Source organism: Pseudogymnoascus verrucosus, assembly GCF_001662655.1.
Source record: "Pseudogymnoascus verrucosus strain UAMH 10579 unplaced genomic scaffold scaffold_41, whole genome shotgun sequence".
Taxonomy (NCBI): Eukaryota; Fungi; Ascomycota; class Leotiomycetes; order Thelebolales; family Thelebolaceae; genus Pseudogymnoascus; species Pseudogymnoascus verrucosus.
Window position 1 is genome coordinate 103,234 of NW_017263692.1, and position 17,616 is coordinate 120,849.

Genomic DNA, 17,616 nt, shown 5'->3' on the forward strand with positions numbered 1-17,616 from the left:
ACTGTAGGCCCGCAAGGGCGTGGACGTGGACAGCTGAGAGAGGTTCGTTTCATGGATATTAGTGTGTGGAGTCCGTGCTATGCCGTGTCGTGCCTCCGTGGTGGTTTTATGAAACGGGAGGGGCGTGGAAAATGGGTAGGGGTTAGGGGAGAAGGGACGTCGCTGCTGTCACTGGTTGCTTGGGTCAGTATGCGGCGGCACGGCTGAGTGGTTAAATTGCGAATCTGGGAGGAAGCAAGCATTGTTATGAGTTTAATGGGAGTTTAATAGAAGCTGTAAAAGCGGATAGGAGATTGAGTGATTGTGAAGCTGAAGTTGATGTTGATGGTGATGTTGATGTTGATGGGGTCGCTTAGATTACAGTGCTGAGGGGGCGGAGTCTGTTGGTTTTGTGTGTGGGAGGGAGATAAGAGACTCGTTTCCCACATCCATATCCACAGTCCAGAACACATAAACCTGTATTTACAATACATGCTGTATGCAAAGTAAACAACGCATTCCAACTCCACCACGTACGTGTTCTAGAAATTACTGGTAGAGCACACAGTATGAGCACAGCATGAGTACAGCACACTCTGCACATTCTCCGCTCCATTTTCCACACTGGACTCGGTACCACCCCCTCTAAATCATCTCCCCCTCTAAATCATCTCCCCCTCTAAATCATCTCCCCCTCTAAATCATCTCCCTCTGATGATGTCTTCACCCTCAAATGATCTACCTCTCCCCATCCCTCCCTATCCCCCGGCACATCCGGCCCCTGACGCACAAGCATCGCTCATAAACGCCACTACCACCCCTCAAACAAGCCAAGCGAAGGAAATGTTTCGCGACCCCTGCTGATGCCGCAGTAGCGCGCATCTAGCGAGTGCCGATCACCGATCCGCGACAGGCGGCGAAACACCCTAAGCCGCTCATCGCGCCAATGACAGCGCGCGGTCGGCGTGTACCTGGTTTGGCGTACACATCCTTAATTGAAGTTCGAGGCCCAGTCAACGAAGCAGACTCCGCAGGGCGGTGAGTTCTGGAATGTGTATGGTCGGTGAGGGTCCCGTCAAGATGTCTAGGCCATCCCATCTTTTTTGCCCCTGTTCTGCTGCCCTGCTCTGCTGCCCTGGATTTTCAGGGCTTCCTGGTTTTCTTGCTCGGCGACATGCGTGGCTATGCCCCTCCTGTTGTTGCTGTTGTTGTTGGAGTTACCTCCTGTTCTTTAATCTCCATGGGAGAGGAGTGAACAATTCTCGAGTACCGACAACCTGGACGAGTGTCCAGGCCCTCTCAGCTACTCCAGCAAGCTACCCCCACCCCCCCAGTAACTCCCAGATCGCAATTCACTAGGGTAATTTGCTTACTTCCTTTTACTCCCCTTCCATACCTTTCGCCTTCTCTTCTTCTTCTCCTCCATCATCAAGATATTTTTGACATCTTCTTGGTTACTTCACACTCTTTTCTTGCACAGTCCCTTCAGCCTGGTTGCTTTCTTCTTCCAACTTCTCTCCATTCCTTCGAGAAATCAGACCCAGCGAAATCGACTTTCGCTCCTTTTTCCCCAGACCAACCAAGCACATTTCGAACTCGATATCGCTATCCAGTCGACCACCACAGCCTTCTCATCAGAAGATCGATACACAGAGCATTGACTGCTCTCTCGTTTCAGGCAGGCCCTCACCACACAAGAAATTTCTTCAAGACAATCCACCAGATTCAAGATGCAGTTCTCCACACTCGCCGTCGTTCTCTTCGCCGGCTTGGCAACTGCCCGCAGCCACGGACACGCCCAGCGCTTTCAGCACCGCCGTGCCTTCAACGAGTCCTCTTCCGCCGTTGACCTGACCACCCTGACCGTCCAGATCACCTCCACCCATACCGTTATCGGCTGTGCCCAGAACGTCACCGACTGCCCTGCCCGCAGTGCCACCGCTATCCGTACCGTCACCGAGGTCGTTGACTTGACCACCACCGTCTGCCCCGTTGCATCGGCCTCTGATATCTCCAGCAGCGTCATTGCCTCTGCCTCTGCCGTCCAGACCCAGGGTGCCGTTGTCTCTACCGAGGCTAATGAGCCTGTCCAGACCAGCGACAGCGTCCTGACCTACACCCTTGGCACCGGAGCTACCCAGTCCGTCGTCACTACCACCATCAAGCACACCATTACTGGTTATGTCGTATGTCACTCTTCTTTAACACTTCACCTCTTTGCTATATTCGTCTTCCATCAGTACAGTCACAATCTAACCTCTCCCAGACCAAGACTATGACCAAGAGCGGCGGTGCCAAGGCCACACCTGTCGTAGGCGGTGGCCAGGCCAACGTTGGTGGAAACGACAAGGGAACTAACAACGGCAGCGGAAGCGGAGCCGGCAATGGCAACGGTAACTCCGGTGAGCCAACGACCACCGTCCGCACCACCACCACAGCCACCCGCACCATCCATGTCAAGCCAACTGCGTCCGCCGGCTCAGGAACTGGTTCGTCCAACGGCGAGGGCAGCAATGCAGGAAACGGAGGTGACTGCGCCGCACCAGTTACCGTCACCGTCGCCCTCTCGACCGTCACCGTGACCTACACCCCTCCCGCAGCAACAGGCACTACCCCATCTGTTCCAAATGCCGTTGTTCCCGGAAAGGACGCTGTCAAGACCAACGTCGCCGTCGCAACTGAGGCTGCCCCCGAGGCACCAGCTACCACTGCTGAGCCTACCAACGGAGGAGCTGCCGAGGAGCCAGTTACCATTGTCACTATCCCAGTGATCCCAATCCCATACAAGAACTCCACTGAGACCGCGACGAGGCACTACTCCCACTCTTCCGGCTTCCTGAAGGCCCCAAGGCCAACTGGAACTGGAAGCAGCATCCAGCCTGCCCGTACCGGCTGGTTCTAAATGGATGAACGTCGAGATTGTCGCCACTAGGCGTTCAAGCATGGTTTAGCATGTTGCAGACACTTTTCTGCCTTACTTCTGAGCGACGAACAACAGCATGCACAGCATACCTTCAATTCACTTCTTTGTAACACTTTCGGTATTTTCTGACTGTGTCTTTTACTTCCATTTACCTTTTTATAGACAGTTTTATTCTTGGAAAAGGAGGGTTTGAGTCATCCGGCCGGGATATGAATAGAACGCAATTGTACCATGTATACACAGAAATGAAGACAATGAACACCCTACCTGTGCACCTTCCATCTCTTAGTAATACCGTATTTCCATAATATCTCGATCGTAACTTCCTTAACTTCCCATCGTACCTTCCTGTCTCAGAACGCGCTAACCGAGGGGTAATGCTTGGCGTGCTGGTGGGGTTCTCAAGGATGAACCTCCAAATCCCAAAAGGTTCACCAACCACCGTTCCGATAAGCCACTTCCCGCACTTCTATCACGCTCAAATTACACCGCAAAAGCTGCAATACTCGACTCAATAACAGATCCCATTCCAGATATACGATAAAGCGCAATGTCGCACTCTCACTCTCACGAAGGCGCTGGTGCTGGGCACTCCCACGATCCCGTCCAGGCGGCTCTGGATCACGGACACACGCACGAGATCCTTGATGGTCCAGGAAGCTATATGGGAAGGGAGATGCCGATTATTGAGGGCAGAAACTGGGAGGAGAGAGCCTATACTGTTGGGATTGGAGGGTATGTTTCTCTATCTGTCTTTGGTGGCTTAGGGTGAGAGATACCCGAAAGAGATAAGGACTGTATGACACGGCTGGGAAGCTTTCCAAACCAACTCTCATAGTGTGAGAGTTGTCCGTCATGCTACTCACCCATCGGCCTCTCCTGTCAAAGCGCCTCGGCCCATACTCCCACTATCCCCCCTCTCCCAATCCAAACTCCAACAATGACGTAACCGCTAACCTCTCCATCCCCAGCCCCGTCGGCTCCGGCAAAACCGCCCTCATGCTGGCCCTCTGCCTCGCCCTGCGCGAGAAATACAACCTCGCCGCCGTAACCAACGACATCTTCACGCGCGAAGACGCCGAGTTTCTGACCTCCCAAAAAGCCCTCCCCGCCTCGCGCATCCGCGCCATCGAGACAGGCGGGTGCCCTCACGCCGCCGTGCGCGAGGACATCAGCGCCAACCTCGCCGCACTGGAGGATCTACAGCGGGAATTCCATGCGGACATCCTGCTGATTGAGTCCGGCGGTGATAATCTTGCTGCGAACTACAGTAGGGAGTTGGCGGATTTCATCGTCTACGTCATTGATGTGAGTGGCGGGGATAAGATCCCGCGGAAAGGAGGGCCGGGGATCACGCAGAGCGATCTGTTGGTGGTGAATAAGACAGATTTGGCGGAGATTATTGGGGCGGATCTGGATGTTATGGAGAGAGATGCGAGGAAGATGAGGGAGGGTGGTCCGACTATCTTTGCGCAGGTGAAGGGGGGGAAGGGGGTCGATCATATTGTTAACCTCATACTCAGTGGGTGGAAGGCTAGTGGTGCTGAGGCGGTCAGTCGTGCGAGAGGTGGCCCGGTGGCGACGGCGGATTTGGCAAAGTTGGCTTAAGGGGTGGGGAGATGGATTGTCGGATGAGTGTCGACGTCAGATTGCCACGAATTGATGATGCGTGCGACAGGCGATGGAACAGCTTATATTGTCAACTCGCACTAGCTATTATCCAACCACTTATATAACTACAGTAGCTTAGATTATTGCCTATATACTACTCAACCATAGTCTATTTTACTATGCCCTAAAATGTCATGCGTGCTATATATCGTAACACTCCTATTTTCAGCATCATCGCGGGCCTAGCCGCAGCCATAACCCGCGGTCCCGAGCCTCCCACACGCGCTATCTATCTAAGTTATCATGCCATGGGCATTATGAACCCTTCATAGTCTGAAGATTATCTAAACGCTAGGCTGTTAAACCACAGGCCTATGATTTCAGCAGCACCCGACATATTGCTAAAAAGCAGTCGAACACCGCGTAGCCATGGCTCGATATTACCATAACAACATCCAACTTACCTAGTGCTCCCACCTCGAGAAACTCTATGACGAATGTAACAAACGCATTTAAAAGCCTCCCTCTTCCCACTCCCCCTTCCTTCCCCTTTACTTCTCGCACCCCAATATTCCCAGATCCAGTTCCCTACACACCGCACCACACACAACAAACCAGCACCATACACAAAACCAGCAACCCACCCAACCACCCAAAACCACCCACCACCAACTGCAAAAATGAAGTACGACCTAAATGCCTCCCTCGAAACCCCCCCACCCGTCGAACCCCCCACCGAGCTCCCAACCAAACAACTCACGGTCGGGGAACCCACCCCGCGCCCCCCAAGCCGCAAACACTCCTCCTCGCAGGTCCCCACGCTCTCCACCCCCTTCGAGGACGCCGGCGTCCCCACCGAGGGCGAGAGCTCCCCCGAATCCTCCGCAACCTCGTCCCGCGAGGTGACGCCGCCGCCGGCTGCGACGCTTGGGGGCGGCGGGGGGACGCCGCTTTGTACTATTCATGAGGATAGAAAGTTAGCTGTTTCGGGGGGGGATTGGTTGATGGGGAAGCCGTGGGTGTCGGTGGAGGAGAAGTGGGAAGGGGGGGAGAGGAAGGATGATGTGAAGACCTCTACGGGGACTGAGCCGCCGCGTGAGCCAAAGGGGCCGCAGAGAGAGGATGATGGACATGTGGTGAATGGGAACAGACTTATTGGGGACTGGTCGCTTCCCTCGGCGGGGGTGGGGGAGTATATCGACAGTAACGGGGCGATAAGGGTACCTTATGAGATTGAGCAAGCGATGAGGAATACCCCCGCGCCGCCGCATATGAAGTGGACAGCAGACAAGGTTATGAGTGAGATGCGGAGGGAGGAGGAGGAGCGGAGGGAGGCGGAGGAGCAGAGGCTGCGGGAAACGGAGGGGGAGAGGGTGGCGGAGACTGATGCTGAGAAAGAGGAGAGGTGGGGGATGGAGAGGCGGAGGAGAGTCGCGAGGGGGTGGGTGCGTGGCAGTGGCGGTGGAAGGGGCGGCAGCGGGAATGCGGGACCAGAACACGAGGACCCGGAAGAGGAGGAGCTGCCGGAGGAGGCGAATGAATATACACCCTCTGGAGCGGTGTCGCCGGAGATGATCGCTGCTGTGAGGGCGAGGTTGCAGGTGAAGTGGGCGGAGGAGGCGGCAGCGGCGGCTGAGAGAGCTGCTGAGAGGGAAGCGGCTGCTGCTAGGTCGGAGGCGGCTGCGAGAGAAGCGGCGGCAGTTTTGGCTGCGGCGGAGCCGGCGCTAGATCCTGCGCCGACGGATGTGGCGAGAAAGATTAAGGCGGCGGAGATGGCGAGGAAGGCGGTGGAGAATGAACCGCATTCGCCGGGTTGGAATGGAAGTACCTATGTTGATGGGCGCGAGCACCATTACTGCGGCCCGGACTTCCCGTGTCAGATGGAGCCGGCGTGCGATCCCTCTATCAAGGAGATCTGGGAGAAGGGTCTCCCCATCGATCCTGAGGAGATGCCATCGCCGAAGCGTCTTTCGTTCACCGAGCCGGTGCGCGCGTTGTTCGGCTTCAGGAAGTCGGGTCAGCCGGAGATGAAGTATAGGAAGCCTGTTTCCATTCAATCTATCCGCGTCGGCAATTCAGCGGAAACGGCGGTTCTTGACGAGCCACGGTCAAACACTCCACCTGGATCTGGCCGAAAACCGTCGCCCGCCGGTGGCGATGCTGAGAGGGGCGATTGCAGGACGATGAGGGGGTTGAAGAAGGTTTGGGGGTTCTGGACGAGCTTTGGTGGCAAGATGGGGCGTCGAGGGGTGGTGGTGACGAAGAGTGAGGAGAGCATTTCGGTGGTTCAGGGAGAGGATGATACCGATATGAGGTACGAAGCTGCTGAGGCCATTGCGGCTTCTGCGGCTGCGACGAACCTTGCGGCTTCGGCATGCTATCCAGTGGGGGAGAGCACTGTGGAAACGGCGCAGGTTGTCCAGATGACGGAGAGTGGTACACCGATTGTTGGTGTTGAACGAAAATCGGAAAGTAATACAGAGAAATCGGCCACGAAGTAATGGCAGAAGGAAAGAAGATGGATGTAATACAAAAGTTACTTGATATTTGCTCACCTATGCAGCAAAACTACTAATTAACAATACAATTCCAGTATATAAAATTAATAACATATCAACTGCATCGTTCTCTCAAGGCGTAAAAACGTGAATATGTACCGAATAAATCACATGATCTCGTAGTTCATGAAACTACCAAAACGGAATCGTTTCAAAAACCCAAAACGACGAAATTAATTCAGGCGATTCAAGCTTTTCTGTTTCGATCGTCAAATGATGTCATTGGGCGGGGCGCCCCTTGTCTCAGATTCTCAGCGGATAATCGGCAATCTACAGGTCGATCGCGCGCGGTCTTGGCTGTTTGCGCCGATCGTCAGGGCAGTGCAAGAATTTTGATAAGAGATTTCTGAGTTGGGTAGTTGTTATTGTATATACAGTTAGAATGTCTCTAAATTAATGCCGAAGTAAGTTAGAAAGCAATAGGAGTAAGAAGGGTATTCATATTTCGACGATTCAATCGATGTACTCGAACGATTTGGGATCGCGATGACCCACGTCCGTAAGATGATAATCTAGATAGAAAATTCTCATATGAGCGTTCCATTGCATTTGTATCTTCCAGCATTCACTCTATCACCACGGAACTATCCGATATGCAAACCGTAAAGCGCAATGGTATAAATACTATGTAGATAAATAATGGTGCGATCGTTTTCCGAAGAGGGAAACAGTGGAGGGAAGAGTGGAGAGAGAAACAAGAGGAAACAGCAGGAGCGGAACGGGAAGAAACTGGTTGATTTCGTATTTCATGTTCACCAAACAGTCATCCAGCCATTCCCAACGCATTCCCGTGATTTTTAAAAATAGAAAGGCCATCTATCAATCCACTCTCCCGCGCTAAACTTGTTCTAGAGCGGTAGTGGTGGAGAGGAGGAGGGACTCGAAATTTGATACGAATCTGACGACGGAGGAGACATTGAACCCTGCTCTCAGCCCGTCCCTACCATTACGTCTGTTTTACATACACCGCAGACACAACACTCTCTTTACATATTACGACTTTCTTTTGGATATCAATTCCTTAGACAAACGGCTCCAATCGTCGTGGCGAATCTAGAATCTGCAGCTCCTGCTCGCCACCACACCCCATCTTCCCTCAATAGCTTCATCACTGCTCGCAACTGGCACCTCAAACAACGCTCTTGAACGCCGTCAATCTATCCCAGCGGCACCAGCCGCCACAATGCCCATCCAGAAGGCGGACAGGCAGCGACCTCCTCATATCACGATCAACTCGGGGAGCGGGGGAGACATTCTCGCCGTGGAACCACACAGCAACAGCAGTACCGACTCTATAACAACCCGACAGCTCCTACCGCCGCAGCCATTCGCATCCTCGCCGCATTCCAGCGGGACCGCATCGCCAATTTACGGACGGAGGCAGTTCCCCGAAAGCTCGGAGCTGTTATTACCCCGCGGTGCACCAGCGGCCTATCGCCCGTATCGCGATGTCTCGAATGCGACGGACCCTTACTCGACACATTCGTCGCGGCGGACGAGTGCGAGTTCGGATGGGGGGAGATATGGACCTTTTGCTTCGCCGTTTGATGATAGGATAGGAGGGCCGGATGATGATAATGTGAATACGCAGACGGTGACGGAGAAGTATAATTGTGTGCCTACGCCGGGGTTATTAGTGTTTCCGGAAGACGTGGAGTTAGACGATGAGATGCATAACCCTGATCCGGATGAGAAGGAACATAGGGATGGGAATATTTGGACGAGGAGAGGAGCGGTTAATCTTGGAGGATTGGGGTTTCTTCTTTTGGGAATGTTGTCGCTATTTATTATATGGCCGGTATTGTATGTTGAATCCCTCCAGTCGTGGAATACCTTTGATTCTAACAGCTCGCAGAACTGTCGCCTTAAGGAAAAAGAATGCAGGCCACATTGGATGCGAGGCGGATCCGGATTGTCTATCAGATTCAGTGCCACTATTGAAAAATATGAGGACGGGCCTTATTGACCCAGACACACCCGAATCGGTGAAAACGAAGACTTCAAAGGATGGAACGAAGCTAGAGCTAGTGTTCTCCGACGAATTCAAGAAATCCGGCCGCACATTCTACGACGGCGACGATCCATATTTCCAAGCAGTGGATATCTGGTATGGAGCAACGCAGGACCTGGAATGGTATGATCCAGACGCAGTTTCGACGGATAACGGAACGCTCAATCTACGATTCGACGCCTTTCAAAGTCACTTCCTCAACTACAGATCCGGTATGGTGCAGTCATGGAATAAATTATGTTTCAAAGGCGGCCGTTTGGAGGCAAGCATATCATTACCAGGGCGAGGCGACGTCGAAGGTTTCTGGCCCGGATTTTGGGCAATGGGAAACCTCGGGAGGCCTGGATACTTGTCCACTACTGACGGTCTGTGGCCTTACAGCTACGAGGACAAGTGCGATGTTGGTATCACCAAGAACCAGAGTTCTACAGACGGTCTCTCATTACTCCCTGGCATGAGGCTTCCCGCCTGCACCTGCGCGGCCGAAGACCACCCCTCACCCGGCAAATCGCGCTCAGCCCCGGAGATCGACTGTATAGAAGCCTCGGTGGACTTCCTCGATCCCGCCGCTACCAGCAGCTACACAGGCACTGCATCGCAGTCCTTCCAACTTGCCCCATTTGATATCTGGTACCAGCCTGACTACAATTTTATCGAGCTCTATGACCAGAAAGTTACGGGAATGAACACCTATCGTGGTGGTCCCTACCAGGAAGCTTTCTCCGCCGTGACGTTCCTCAATAATAAATGGTACGACGGCAATGCCTACCAGACGTATGGCTTTGAGTACAAGCCCGGAGCTAAGGGTGACCTGGTCTGGTTCGTCGGCGACGAATACACATGGAAGATCGATCCGCGCGCGCTGAGAGCGAACGGAAATATCGGACAACGAATTATCCCCGAGGAGCCAATGGCCATGATCATGAATTTCGGGATGAGTAATTCGTTCGCGCAGGTCTTCCTGGCTGATCTGGCGAAGCTGATGCCGGCGACTATGCGCTTTGATTATATCCGTATCTATCAGGATCCGAACGAGAAGAGTGTGACGTGCGATCCGGTTGGGTATCCGACGACGGATTATATCAAGAATCATCCGGAGCCGTATGCCAATCCGAACTTGACGTTGTGGTAAGTTTTGAGCATTTTGACTTCCATCGGATTTGGTATAGGTTGTTAACAAGTAATAGGGAGAAAACGAACTACGATTGGCCGCAGAATACCTTTGTTGATGGCTGCAAAGCGTGAATGGGGCGTATAGAAGATGTGGGTGAAGTGTTGATAGAAAGCAACGAGATTTTAGTCGCATTGGAGGTGTACAAAAGAGTGTTTCCCCACCCGAAACAAGATAATCGCGAAGCAATCGAGTACCGACAGGGTTCTCATACTTGCATATTTTGCCAGTTAGGTACGTGTCAGGTTGAACAAATGAGCCGGCAAGCTTGGTAGGAGTTTTTGGGATTCGGCCGCATTTATGGCTATATATGAGGAGTTCTGGATATGCCCTGGGATATAGAGACTTTGGAAAGAGGATGATGGATGTATGATGACTTGTAGAAAGAATATATGGATGAGATAGAGAACCCTTGAGTGGAGCGGGGAAATAAAATGTGAATATATCCCAACCTTGGTTTTATGCTTCGTATCCGAGTAGGTGGGGACGGGAGAAAGACTCCAATATATTGAACACGAGAGAGAGACGAGGGGGACACTACTGGTACAATTACTTTACCAGAGAATAACTCAACTTCGATATAACAATAAAAGGCATGTTATTATTACAGCTGTTGGTATCGTGAGCCTCCCAGCTGCCTTCCCTCGTTTCGAGCAGCAGTCGACACTCAAGTAGGGCAATTCCCACGTCTCCGCCAATCAAAAGGGGATATGGTTTAGTGGTATAACGCGTCTTTCGCATAGATGAGGTCCGGCGTTCGATTCGCCGTTTCTCCAATGACCTAAAGAGCTTCTTCTTCGGAAGGGGCCCTGATTTTTTTACTCTTTTTTGCGTCGTCGACAACTTCGGCTGCGCAGCGACGGGCTCCCTGCATTTGGTGCCATGGATGATCATAGGATATCTCAGGGTTTGACTGACATTGCACGCAAGGGAAATCAAGACAGATACATGAAGTCGTGAGTATAGGGTAATTTTTATTTTATATGGACAAAAAAAAATCACTCAAAAAAATCTTTGAAGCTCTCCAAGAGATATACGCACTAAGCGAACCTGCAGCACGTCCATCTTGGCTTTCGCCGGACAAGAGGCAGGATTATAAAAGGCGAAAAAATCGCTCTAGCATATCCGGGAATGTAATTAGGCCATTGAAAACCAAGGATAGTGAGTCCTCGGTCCCGAGACGGATCTCGGGAGGGCCAACTCATGGGTATGTTGGACTGCAAATAGTATATATGGACAAAAGAGAGGACATTGTTACGACGCGGCTGCTTCAACTGCGCTTTCCGGGTAGAAGATGTGTCCCTTCTCTTCATTGGAAACGTAGGTGCCATAAGACGGTACTGAGTAGAGTGTGATCTTGCAGACAGAAGCTGGAAGTGCTCATGTAAAGCTCAATGGCCTGGTGCAACCATTTTGGAATGAAAAGGGACACAGCTTCCACGCTGAGAGCATGGTTGGAGCAGGTGCGCCGGTTGTAGCGATGTTAGGGAAAGAGAAAGGTCAAATGGAAAACATTGGGAAATATATTGCCGTGCGCCACGCTAGTGGAACATACGCTAAACTGTTTTGGGACACTATTGACACAGTGTAAGCCGCCGATTCAATCAATCAAGCACAATTCATTATGCATTTTATATGTTTAGTGTAGAAATATATATATTCATTCAAAAGTGGTTATCAAAACAAGCCTCTACATCGGCAATAATTCTAAGCCGCCTGCTCCATCGTCTGGAAGCTCCCTATCATATTCTTCGTATAAGAATCCGCATCCGACGTTATCGCCGCCATATTGACTCGACTCTGCAGCGTGTTATTCACACTATCAACCACCTCCCTCTCCGCCATAATCTCGCTCATCACTCTAGTCTCATTCACCCAGTACTCACCGGCCTTTCCGCGCAGGCCCTCGTCCCTGTTAACCGTGTTCAACAGCACAGCCGCGGCGCTCATCTTGGATCTCGCGGAATCCAGAACTTTCGTCGCGGTCTCGAGGCGCTCGGCTGGGGAGACGGGGATGACGAATGCGCGGTTCGTGGAGGAGAGGAAGAGGAGCCAGCCTATTAGGCCGTCGAGACCAGCAAGAGTAATGTAGCGGTATGTGTGGGTTCTCCAGAAGAACATATCCAAGTCCTCCAAACGTGTCGCCTTCGCATTCAACTTGTGGTCGTATTCCGAAAGGTATGACATATCCACCACAGCTATAATGACTGCGCAAATCGTAGCAAATCGCCTCCACACTGTGCCTTCCTCGCCCACAAACATCCCCGAGGTTGCCACGGCTAGCACGGCGAGGTTGAAGATATGCGGGATCAGCACGGAGGACATGGTGTAGTAGTAAAAGCTTCTGTGGTCGTCTGCTTTGCAGAACAGGCAGTTGCCGATGGCATCGGGGCCGAATTTGAGGTAGAGGAGTTTCGACTCGAGGGAAACGAGCTTCTCGCGCAACCGATGGTCCAGTTCGGTCAGGCCATTTGGTCGTATGGCGGTGAGGCGTGTGAACAGTACGTCCACGGGTATCTGTATGCGGGATTGTGTCTTTGAGAAGATGTTCTCCTCTGAGAACATCGGTAGTGTCGCGATGAGTAGGATGACGGCTATGACGAAGAGTATGCCCAGCGCTCTAGACACTGCCGGGGGCACTGGTCGAATCGGCCTTCCTGGTTTCTTTGCATTTGCTCGGAATGATCGGTAGTATCCGATAGCCTTGGGTAGGAGCATAGGCCCAAAGAACATAAGGAGCGACTTGATGCTTTTGAGACATTAGCTGGGCTGTTTAATTTTATGTGGCATGGCGATATACATACGTCCCCCATGATACCATCTTTGCGGTATTACTTTGCTAAAGCAAGTTCAATACCTTATATCGTGCGCGAAACTGTGTTCCCAAAAGTTAACATAGCCGTGGGCGCATGGCGCTTACTATTTCGTTGATGCCAGATGGGCTGGCGGCAGAACGACCCCTGTGGGCCGAGCGGTCAGCCTAACGCGGACTAGCGGCTGGCACGATCTTTTGTTATCGAAAGCTCGCAAACTTCACTTTGTTCCTCTTTCAACATCATTTCACAACAATTTGGCCAAGTTTCAACCCAAGGACTGCCAAGTGTACTACATCACGTATTACATATGTTTACTGAGTATATCTGTGGTTATATGCAACCTCCAAGCTAAACAAGCATTTGCATAGCTCTATTTTTCCTTCTTCTCCCCTCAGATCCCCCAGTGGCACTTTCGAAGCTTTGGTGACCCCTTCAGTGGTTTCTCACAGTCAAAAAGAATGCCCAGAACGAGCCCCAAGCACTCTGCCAAGAGTCATCTCACTCGTGTTGCAAGGTCGAGCTGAACAAGCCAAGACATCCTTTGCGTCTTTATTGATGAGAGACAATTCCAAGCCCTCCCCAAGAAAACTTAGTCAATAGGCCATTAGTTCATTTAAGCTATTATGCAATGCAATACCCTAATTGTACAATCTATAACTCCTTTTTCGCCTCTGCCTTTTCCGTGCTCGCCGGCATGCTCGCCTTTTCCCCTCCAGCTTTCATCGGCACCGCCGTCTTCTTCTCCTTCTGCTGCCCCTTCCCAGCCTTCGCCGTCATAACCAACCCCACCACCGCCACAACCGCATCACTAACCAGCAGTATCACAGCGGCACACGCCATCCCCCACACCTGTATACTAATCGACCCCAGCGGCGCCCGCGGACACGACAGCAGCCACTCTGCATAATACGGGATCCTGCCGTGCGGAAGCCAGAACATGGGCTGCTTGGCGTACCAGAACTGGATGAGCATCCGGAGGCCATTTGTGCCGAGCCAGCGGAGGGCCGAGACGACGCTGGTGAATTTGGCTTTGTGGCTGTCGAGCGCGGCCTCTGGTGGGGGATGGGGTTAGCGATGGAGTTTAAGAGGGGGTAGGGGAGGGGAGGGGGGGCGTACTCCTCTTCTCGAGTGTCTCGAGTTTTTTGTCATGCGTTCTGCTGAGTTTGGCCCATTTGGCGAATTGGTCTTGTGCGCTTACGGAGTTGAGCTCTTTTCGGATAGCGAGGTATTCTGCTTGGAGCTTCTTTTGCTCTTTGAAGGCTTTGGATGTGGGTGTAGGGAGGCTGTTATATAGGTTCCATAGCTAGATTCCCCAGGTTAGCTCTCGTGGGTTTGGTGGCCAGGGGGGGACGTATGTTGCCTTACCAGAGTATTGACCGCGGACGCACCTATGGTGTTCACAAGATGGATGGCCAGCTGCAGAATGAAGACGGTGACGAGCAGGGACGGCATCTTTAATTCGGGAGACGGACCCCTCGAGGAACGACACTTGGCGAGGGAGGGTGTGTTGGTGGTAGGATCCTGGGGGTTGTAATGCCCCTGTTTGCTAGTAGCTTTCCATGAAGCTGTGATGTGATGACATGTCTCGTGTGCGCGCGGGGAGCCTCGTTACTTTTTATATGTTGGCCTGAGGCACGGGTCATGCGTCTCATATTTTGTTTGATAGCGAGCTGACTGGACTGTTTCCGTAACGACCACTGAGTTGTTTCATTTCAACGATTTTTTTGTGAAACGATTTTCAGAGTGAGACAGGAAGAGCTTTTGTCTTACTAATATTTGTTTGTGTCATGTGGAAATATACAAATCATCGTTCGGGGCTAATAGTTGTTCAGGCATTTTGTTTCTCGGCACAAGAGCGAAGCTTTGGTTTAAGTTGTGCGCTCTCCGAGACAAGACATATGAATAAAAACGGTTCTGTCTAAAAATAAGCCTCTGGGCCATCAAAATCTAGAGCCCTCTCAGCCCTCTGCAGTCCCAAAGCGGAAGCAGGTTCTAGGCCGGTCTGTTACCGATTGCCCCCCCCCCCAAAAAATGTCCGACGACGAGGCACCTGGATTCTCCCTAGAATATGAGGCGCTAGTCGGGCTCCTCAACACGAGAATATCAGCCGGTCCCTTAGGCATCGAAATCCTCCCCGATGCGAGTTTCATGGTATCTCCTGGCCGCGTCGCCGAGATCGTAAACAACACCCTCGGCGTACCCAAACCCGTTCTCGCCAAAGCCTTCATCGCCGCTCGTCGGATCTTCTTCGAGCACGTGGACAACCTGGCCGAGAACGCGGAACTCATCCTCGACACCACCTCCATCATCCTTCTCTTCGACCCTGAGCACATCACCGCTGCCAATGCGCGGAAGCGGATCTGTCTCGGCTTCCCCTACCGCGCGCGCTCTGAGCCCGAGCAGCTCAGGCGGCTGGAGGAGGAGTTATGGTTCAGCAGGTTTCTGCTCATTTCGAGGCTGAAGCGGCATAATAAGTCTCCGACGCTGTGGGCGCATCGGAGGTGGCTGATCAAGAACTTCTATTCGTTGGGGGGGTTGTTACTGGAGCCGAAATGGGTGCTGTTTGAGATCGAGGAGGTGGGGCTGATTTCGGCGGAGAACCATCCTAGGAATTACTACGCGTGGGATTATATGCGTTGGTTGATCGCGGAGAGGCCGGGGTTGGATCAGAAGACGAGGTCGGAGTTGAATAGGCCGCTGGCGAATATGATGGAGAAGTGGTGTAAGCATCATACCAGCGATACGTCTGGGTGGTCGTTTCTGGCGTGGATGATACTGCGGCAACCGCAGACCGACCCGCGCGCTGGTCAGAATTTACAGGCCCATGTCGGGGCGGAGATTCTGGACTATGCGATGTTGTTGGGGTTGAAGAACTTGTCGTTGTGGAAGTTTTTGCAGGAGATTTTGGGGTTTCCGAAGAGTGAGGAGGTGGATGACGTGAGGTTACAGTATTTGACGGAGTTGAGCGATTTGAGGGCAGGTGAGCCGAAGGGGTCGGCGTTGCAGGTGTTTGCGACGAAGAGTTTGATTGCTATTGGGAAGTACGAAGAATCCAGAACAGGATTGAAGATGATGGTTGGTGGTTTGGTGGTTTAAACGACCGTTTATGAAGCTATATGAAGATACACCAGATTACGATTGAGAATGATAGTGTCAGTTTTAATGGCCGTCTACGAAGTTATATGAAGAAGCCAAGCCCTCACAGAGAACACTGGGTGCCATTGGGAATGAAGCGCTGCTTGTTATAGATTGTCCATCAACAAAATACTAAGTTATATAATTCCTTCCATCACGAATATTAACCATCCTCAAGAAAATCACCCCCACGAAAACATGAAACACATCCAACTATCACGTTAAAAGCGAACGAAGCTACTGCGCCATGGACCCCATACTCAGCCATCGCTTGACGCATTCATTATCAGATCCAATCCCACTCAACCCAGTGTGCAAGGACTCCTAACCCATGTCACAATCGCGCGCATCCGAACCGAATCTCAAAATCTCAATACCTTGGAAATCAGAAACACCCGGTCCAGCCCATCATCTCCATATCTCTCATCGTTCCTCCTCTAAAACCAAACCCGCATCGATAATCGCTCTCCATAGCATCGAGAATCGCTCCATCACGAAATCAAGAAAGTTAGTCTTAGCGGCTGAAACATGAAACATGCCAGTCCTCCTTCCCTTCCCCGCCCCCCTTTTTTGGTCGTTTGTCGTTTAAGGTACATACCATACCAGTATGTTGGTGGCGGATTTTGGCTCGAGCGGACGGAACGAACGCCCAGACCATGTCATGTTCGTGTCCGTGTCCACTCACCGCGATTTTTGAGCGACAGAAACAGGAATCATAGTGGACGTGCATGCGTGCGTGTGGATGGACGTGGGTTTGTCTGTTCGCTACGGATGGTAGGTGCAGTACCCACCTCTCACTTTTCTTGAGGTTTTGTATGCACAGACAGTTGAGTAGAGTAATTACTGTACAGTGATTACTGTACTGTACGGACAGAACGGTACTCCGCACCGCATCCGACCAACAGAACACCACCAGAACACACAGCAGCGTCGTATCGGGCGTCCATGACTGCAGCAAACTCGTGCTTCATGTGCTGCAAGATGAAAAGACTCGCAGCCAGCCTGCGTGTCTGAGACATGAAATAAGGATGTCCGCCACTAACTCCATCCCCTCGTAGCCCAGCCTCAACTGGTAGCAGTAGCAGGAGAAGAAGAAAGGTTAGCGCGGATAACTCAGCTAGCCAGCCCGTCTTCTGTCCCCACCGTTCGACTCCATCTTGAGTGCCGCCCATAATATCCCTCCCCCTTGCCCTTACTCGCTGAACTGACATCACTTATCGCTCACGAACATGTGCCACTCCTCTCTCCGTAGACTTAGACCCGGCCTTTCCATCAGGGGTTCTCCATCCTCCATGCCGAGTACTCCTCTACCAACGCCCGCTCAAGCCGCACCACGAGATAAGGAGCGCCCTTCCCCCCCTCGCCACGGCGGTCTGTGAGTGGACGGGTGTGGTGTCCAATCTGCGTTCTTG

General features: G+C 52.1%; 7 protein-coding genes and 1 non-coding gene across 8 annotated transcripts; 6 read left to right on the forward strand and 2 right to left on the reverse strand.

Annotated features, from left to right (window-relative positions):
• The first annotated feature begins 1,404 nt into the window (after window positions 1-1,404).
• On the forward strand, window positions 1,405-3,166 carry VE01_06983 (uncharacterized protein). The gene is made up of 2 exons (XM_018276420.2): window positions 1,405-2,165; window positions 2,246-3,166. The coding sequence occupies exons 1-2, from the start codon at window positions 1,710-1,712 to the stop codon at window positions 2,879-2,881; spliced, it is 1,092 nt and encodes a 363-aa protein (XP_018127840.1). The 5' UTR covers window positions 1,405-1,709; the 3' UTR covers window positions 2,882-3,166.
• Window positions 3,167-3,179: 13 nt separating this feature from the next.
• Window positions 3,180-4,681, forward strand: VE01_06984 (uncharacterized protein). The gene is made up of 2 exons (XM_018276421.2): window positions 3,180-3,637; window positions 3,874-4,681. Exons 1-2 carry the CDS (start codon window positions 3,453-3,455, stop codon window positions 4,508-4,510), a joined length of 822 nt encoding a protein of 273 aa, XP_018127844.1. The 5' UTR covers window positions 3,180-3,452; the 3' UTR covers window positions 4,511-4,681.
• A 512-nt stretch (window positions 4,682-5,193) lies between these two features.
• On the forward strand, window positions 5,194-7,033 carry VE01_06985 (uncharacterized protein; the record flags this gene model as incomplete). The annotated part of the gene is made up of 1 exon (XM_018276422.2): window positions 5,194-7,033. The coding sequence occupies one exon, from the start codon at window positions 5,194-5,196 to the stop codon at window positions 7,012-7,014; it is 1,821 nt and encodes a 606-aa protein (XP_018127845.1). The 3' UTR covers window positions 7,015-7,033.
• A 687-nt stretch (window positions 7,034-7,720) lies between these two features.
• On the forward strand, window positions 7,721-10,785 carry VE01_06986 (uncharacterized protein). The gene is made up of 3 exons (XM_018276423.2): window positions 7,721-8,874; window positions 8,927-10,210; window positions 10,270-10,785. The coding sequence occupies exons 1-3, from the start codon at window positions 8,255-8,257 to the stop codon at window positions 10,325-10,327; spliced, it is 1,962 nt and encodes a 653-aa protein (XP_018127843.1). The 5' UTR covers window positions 7,721-8,254; the 3' UTR covers window positions 10,328-10,785.
• A 171-nt stretch (window positions 10,786-10,956) lies between these two features.
• VE01_06987 lies at window positions 10,957-11,029 on the forward strand (the record flags this gene model as incomplete). The annotated part of the gene is made up of 1 exon: window positions 10,957-11,029. It is a non-coding gene; the product is annotated as a tRNA-Ala (tRNA).
• Window positions 11,030-11,894: 865 nt separating this feature from the next.
• On the reverse strand, window positions 11,895-13,173 carry VE01_06988 (uncharacterized protein). Its single transcript, XM_018276424.2, has 2 exons — window positions 13,058-13,173; window positions 11,895-13,002 (listed from the first exon to the last, which is right to left on the reverse strand). The coding sequence occupies exons 1-2, from the start codon at window positions 13,072-13,074 to the stop codon at window positions 11,961-11,963; spliced, it is 1,059 nt and encodes a 352-aa protein (XP_018127837.1). The 5' UTR covers window positions 13,075-13,173; the 3' UTR covers window positions 11,895-11,960.
• Window positions 13,174-13,662: 489 nt separating this feature from the next.
• On the reverse strand, window positions 13,663-14,930 carry GET1 (GET complex subunit get1). The gene is made up of 3 exons (XM_018276425.2): window positions 14,435-14,930; window positions 14,186-14,372; window positions 13,663-14,121 (listed from the first exon to the last, which is right to left on the reverse strand). Exons 1-3 carry the CDS (start codon window positions 14,519-14,521, stop codon window positions 13,721-13,723), a joined length of 675 nt encoding a protein of 224 aa, XP_018127838.1. The 5' UTR covers window positions 14,522-14,930; the 3' UTR covers window positions 13,663-13,720.
• On the forward strand, window positions 14,765-16,434 carry VE01_06990 (uncharacterized protein). The gene is made up of 2 exons (XM_018276426.2): window positions 14,765-14,847; window positions 14,902-16,434. The coding sequence occupies exon 2, from the start codon at window positions 15,101-15,103 to the stop codon at window positions 16,163-16,165; it is 1,065 nt and encodes a 354-aa protein (XP_018127909.1). The 5' UTR covers window positions 14,765-14,847; window positions 14,902-15,100; the 3' UTR covers window positions 16,166-16,434.
• Window positions 16,435-17,616: the final 1,182 nt, after the last annotated feature.

Excerpts from the sequence above, each read along its gene's own strand:
- VE01_06990 (XM_018276426.2), top strand. The coding sequence starts at position 15,101 with ATGTCCGACGACGAGGCACCTGGATTCTCCCTAGAATATGAGGCGCTA.
- VE01_06986 (XM_018276423.2), top strand. The coding sequence starts at position 8,255 with ATGCCCATCCAGAAGGCGGACAGGCAGCGACCTCCTCATATCACGATC. Across the intron at positions 8,875-8,926 it reads TTTATTATATGGCCGGTATT|AACTGTCGCCTTAAGGAAAA; the intron begins GTATGTTGAATC and ends AACAGCTCGCAG. Across the intron at positions 10,211-10,269 it reads AATCCGAACTTGACGTTGTG|GGAGAAAACGAACTACGATT; the intron begins GTAAGTTTTGAG and ends AACAAGTAATAG.
- GET1 (XM_018276425.2), bottom strand. The coding sequence starts at position 14,521 with ATGCCGTCCCTGCTCGTCACCGTCTTCATTCTGCAGCTGGCCATCCAT. Across the intron at positions 14,373-14,434 it reads CGTCCGCGGTCAATACTCTG|CTATGGAACCTATATAACAG; the intron begins GTAAGGCAACAT and ends TGGGGAATCTAG. Across the intron at positions 14,122-14,185 it reads CGAGACACTCGAGAAGAGGA|AGGCCGCGCTCGACAGCCAC; the intron begins GTACGCCCCCCC and ends ATCCCCCACCAG.
- VE01_06983 (XM_018276420.2), top strand. The coding sequence starts at position 1,710 with ATGCAGTTCTCCACACTCGCCGTCGTTCTCTTCGCCGGCTTGGCAACT. Across the intron at positions 2,166-2,245 it reads ACACCATTACTGGTTATGTC|ACCAAGACTATGACCAAGAG; the intron begins GTATGTCACTCT and ends AACCTCTCCCAG.
- VE01_06984 (XM_018276421.2), top strand. The coding sequence starts at position 3,453 with ATGTCGCACTCTCACTCTCACGAAGGCGCTGGTGCTGGGCACTCCCAC. Across the intron at positions 3,638-3,873 it reads TATACTGTTGGGATTGGAGG|CCCCGTCGGCTCCGGCAAAA; the intron begins GTATGTTTCTCT and ends CTCCATCCCCAG.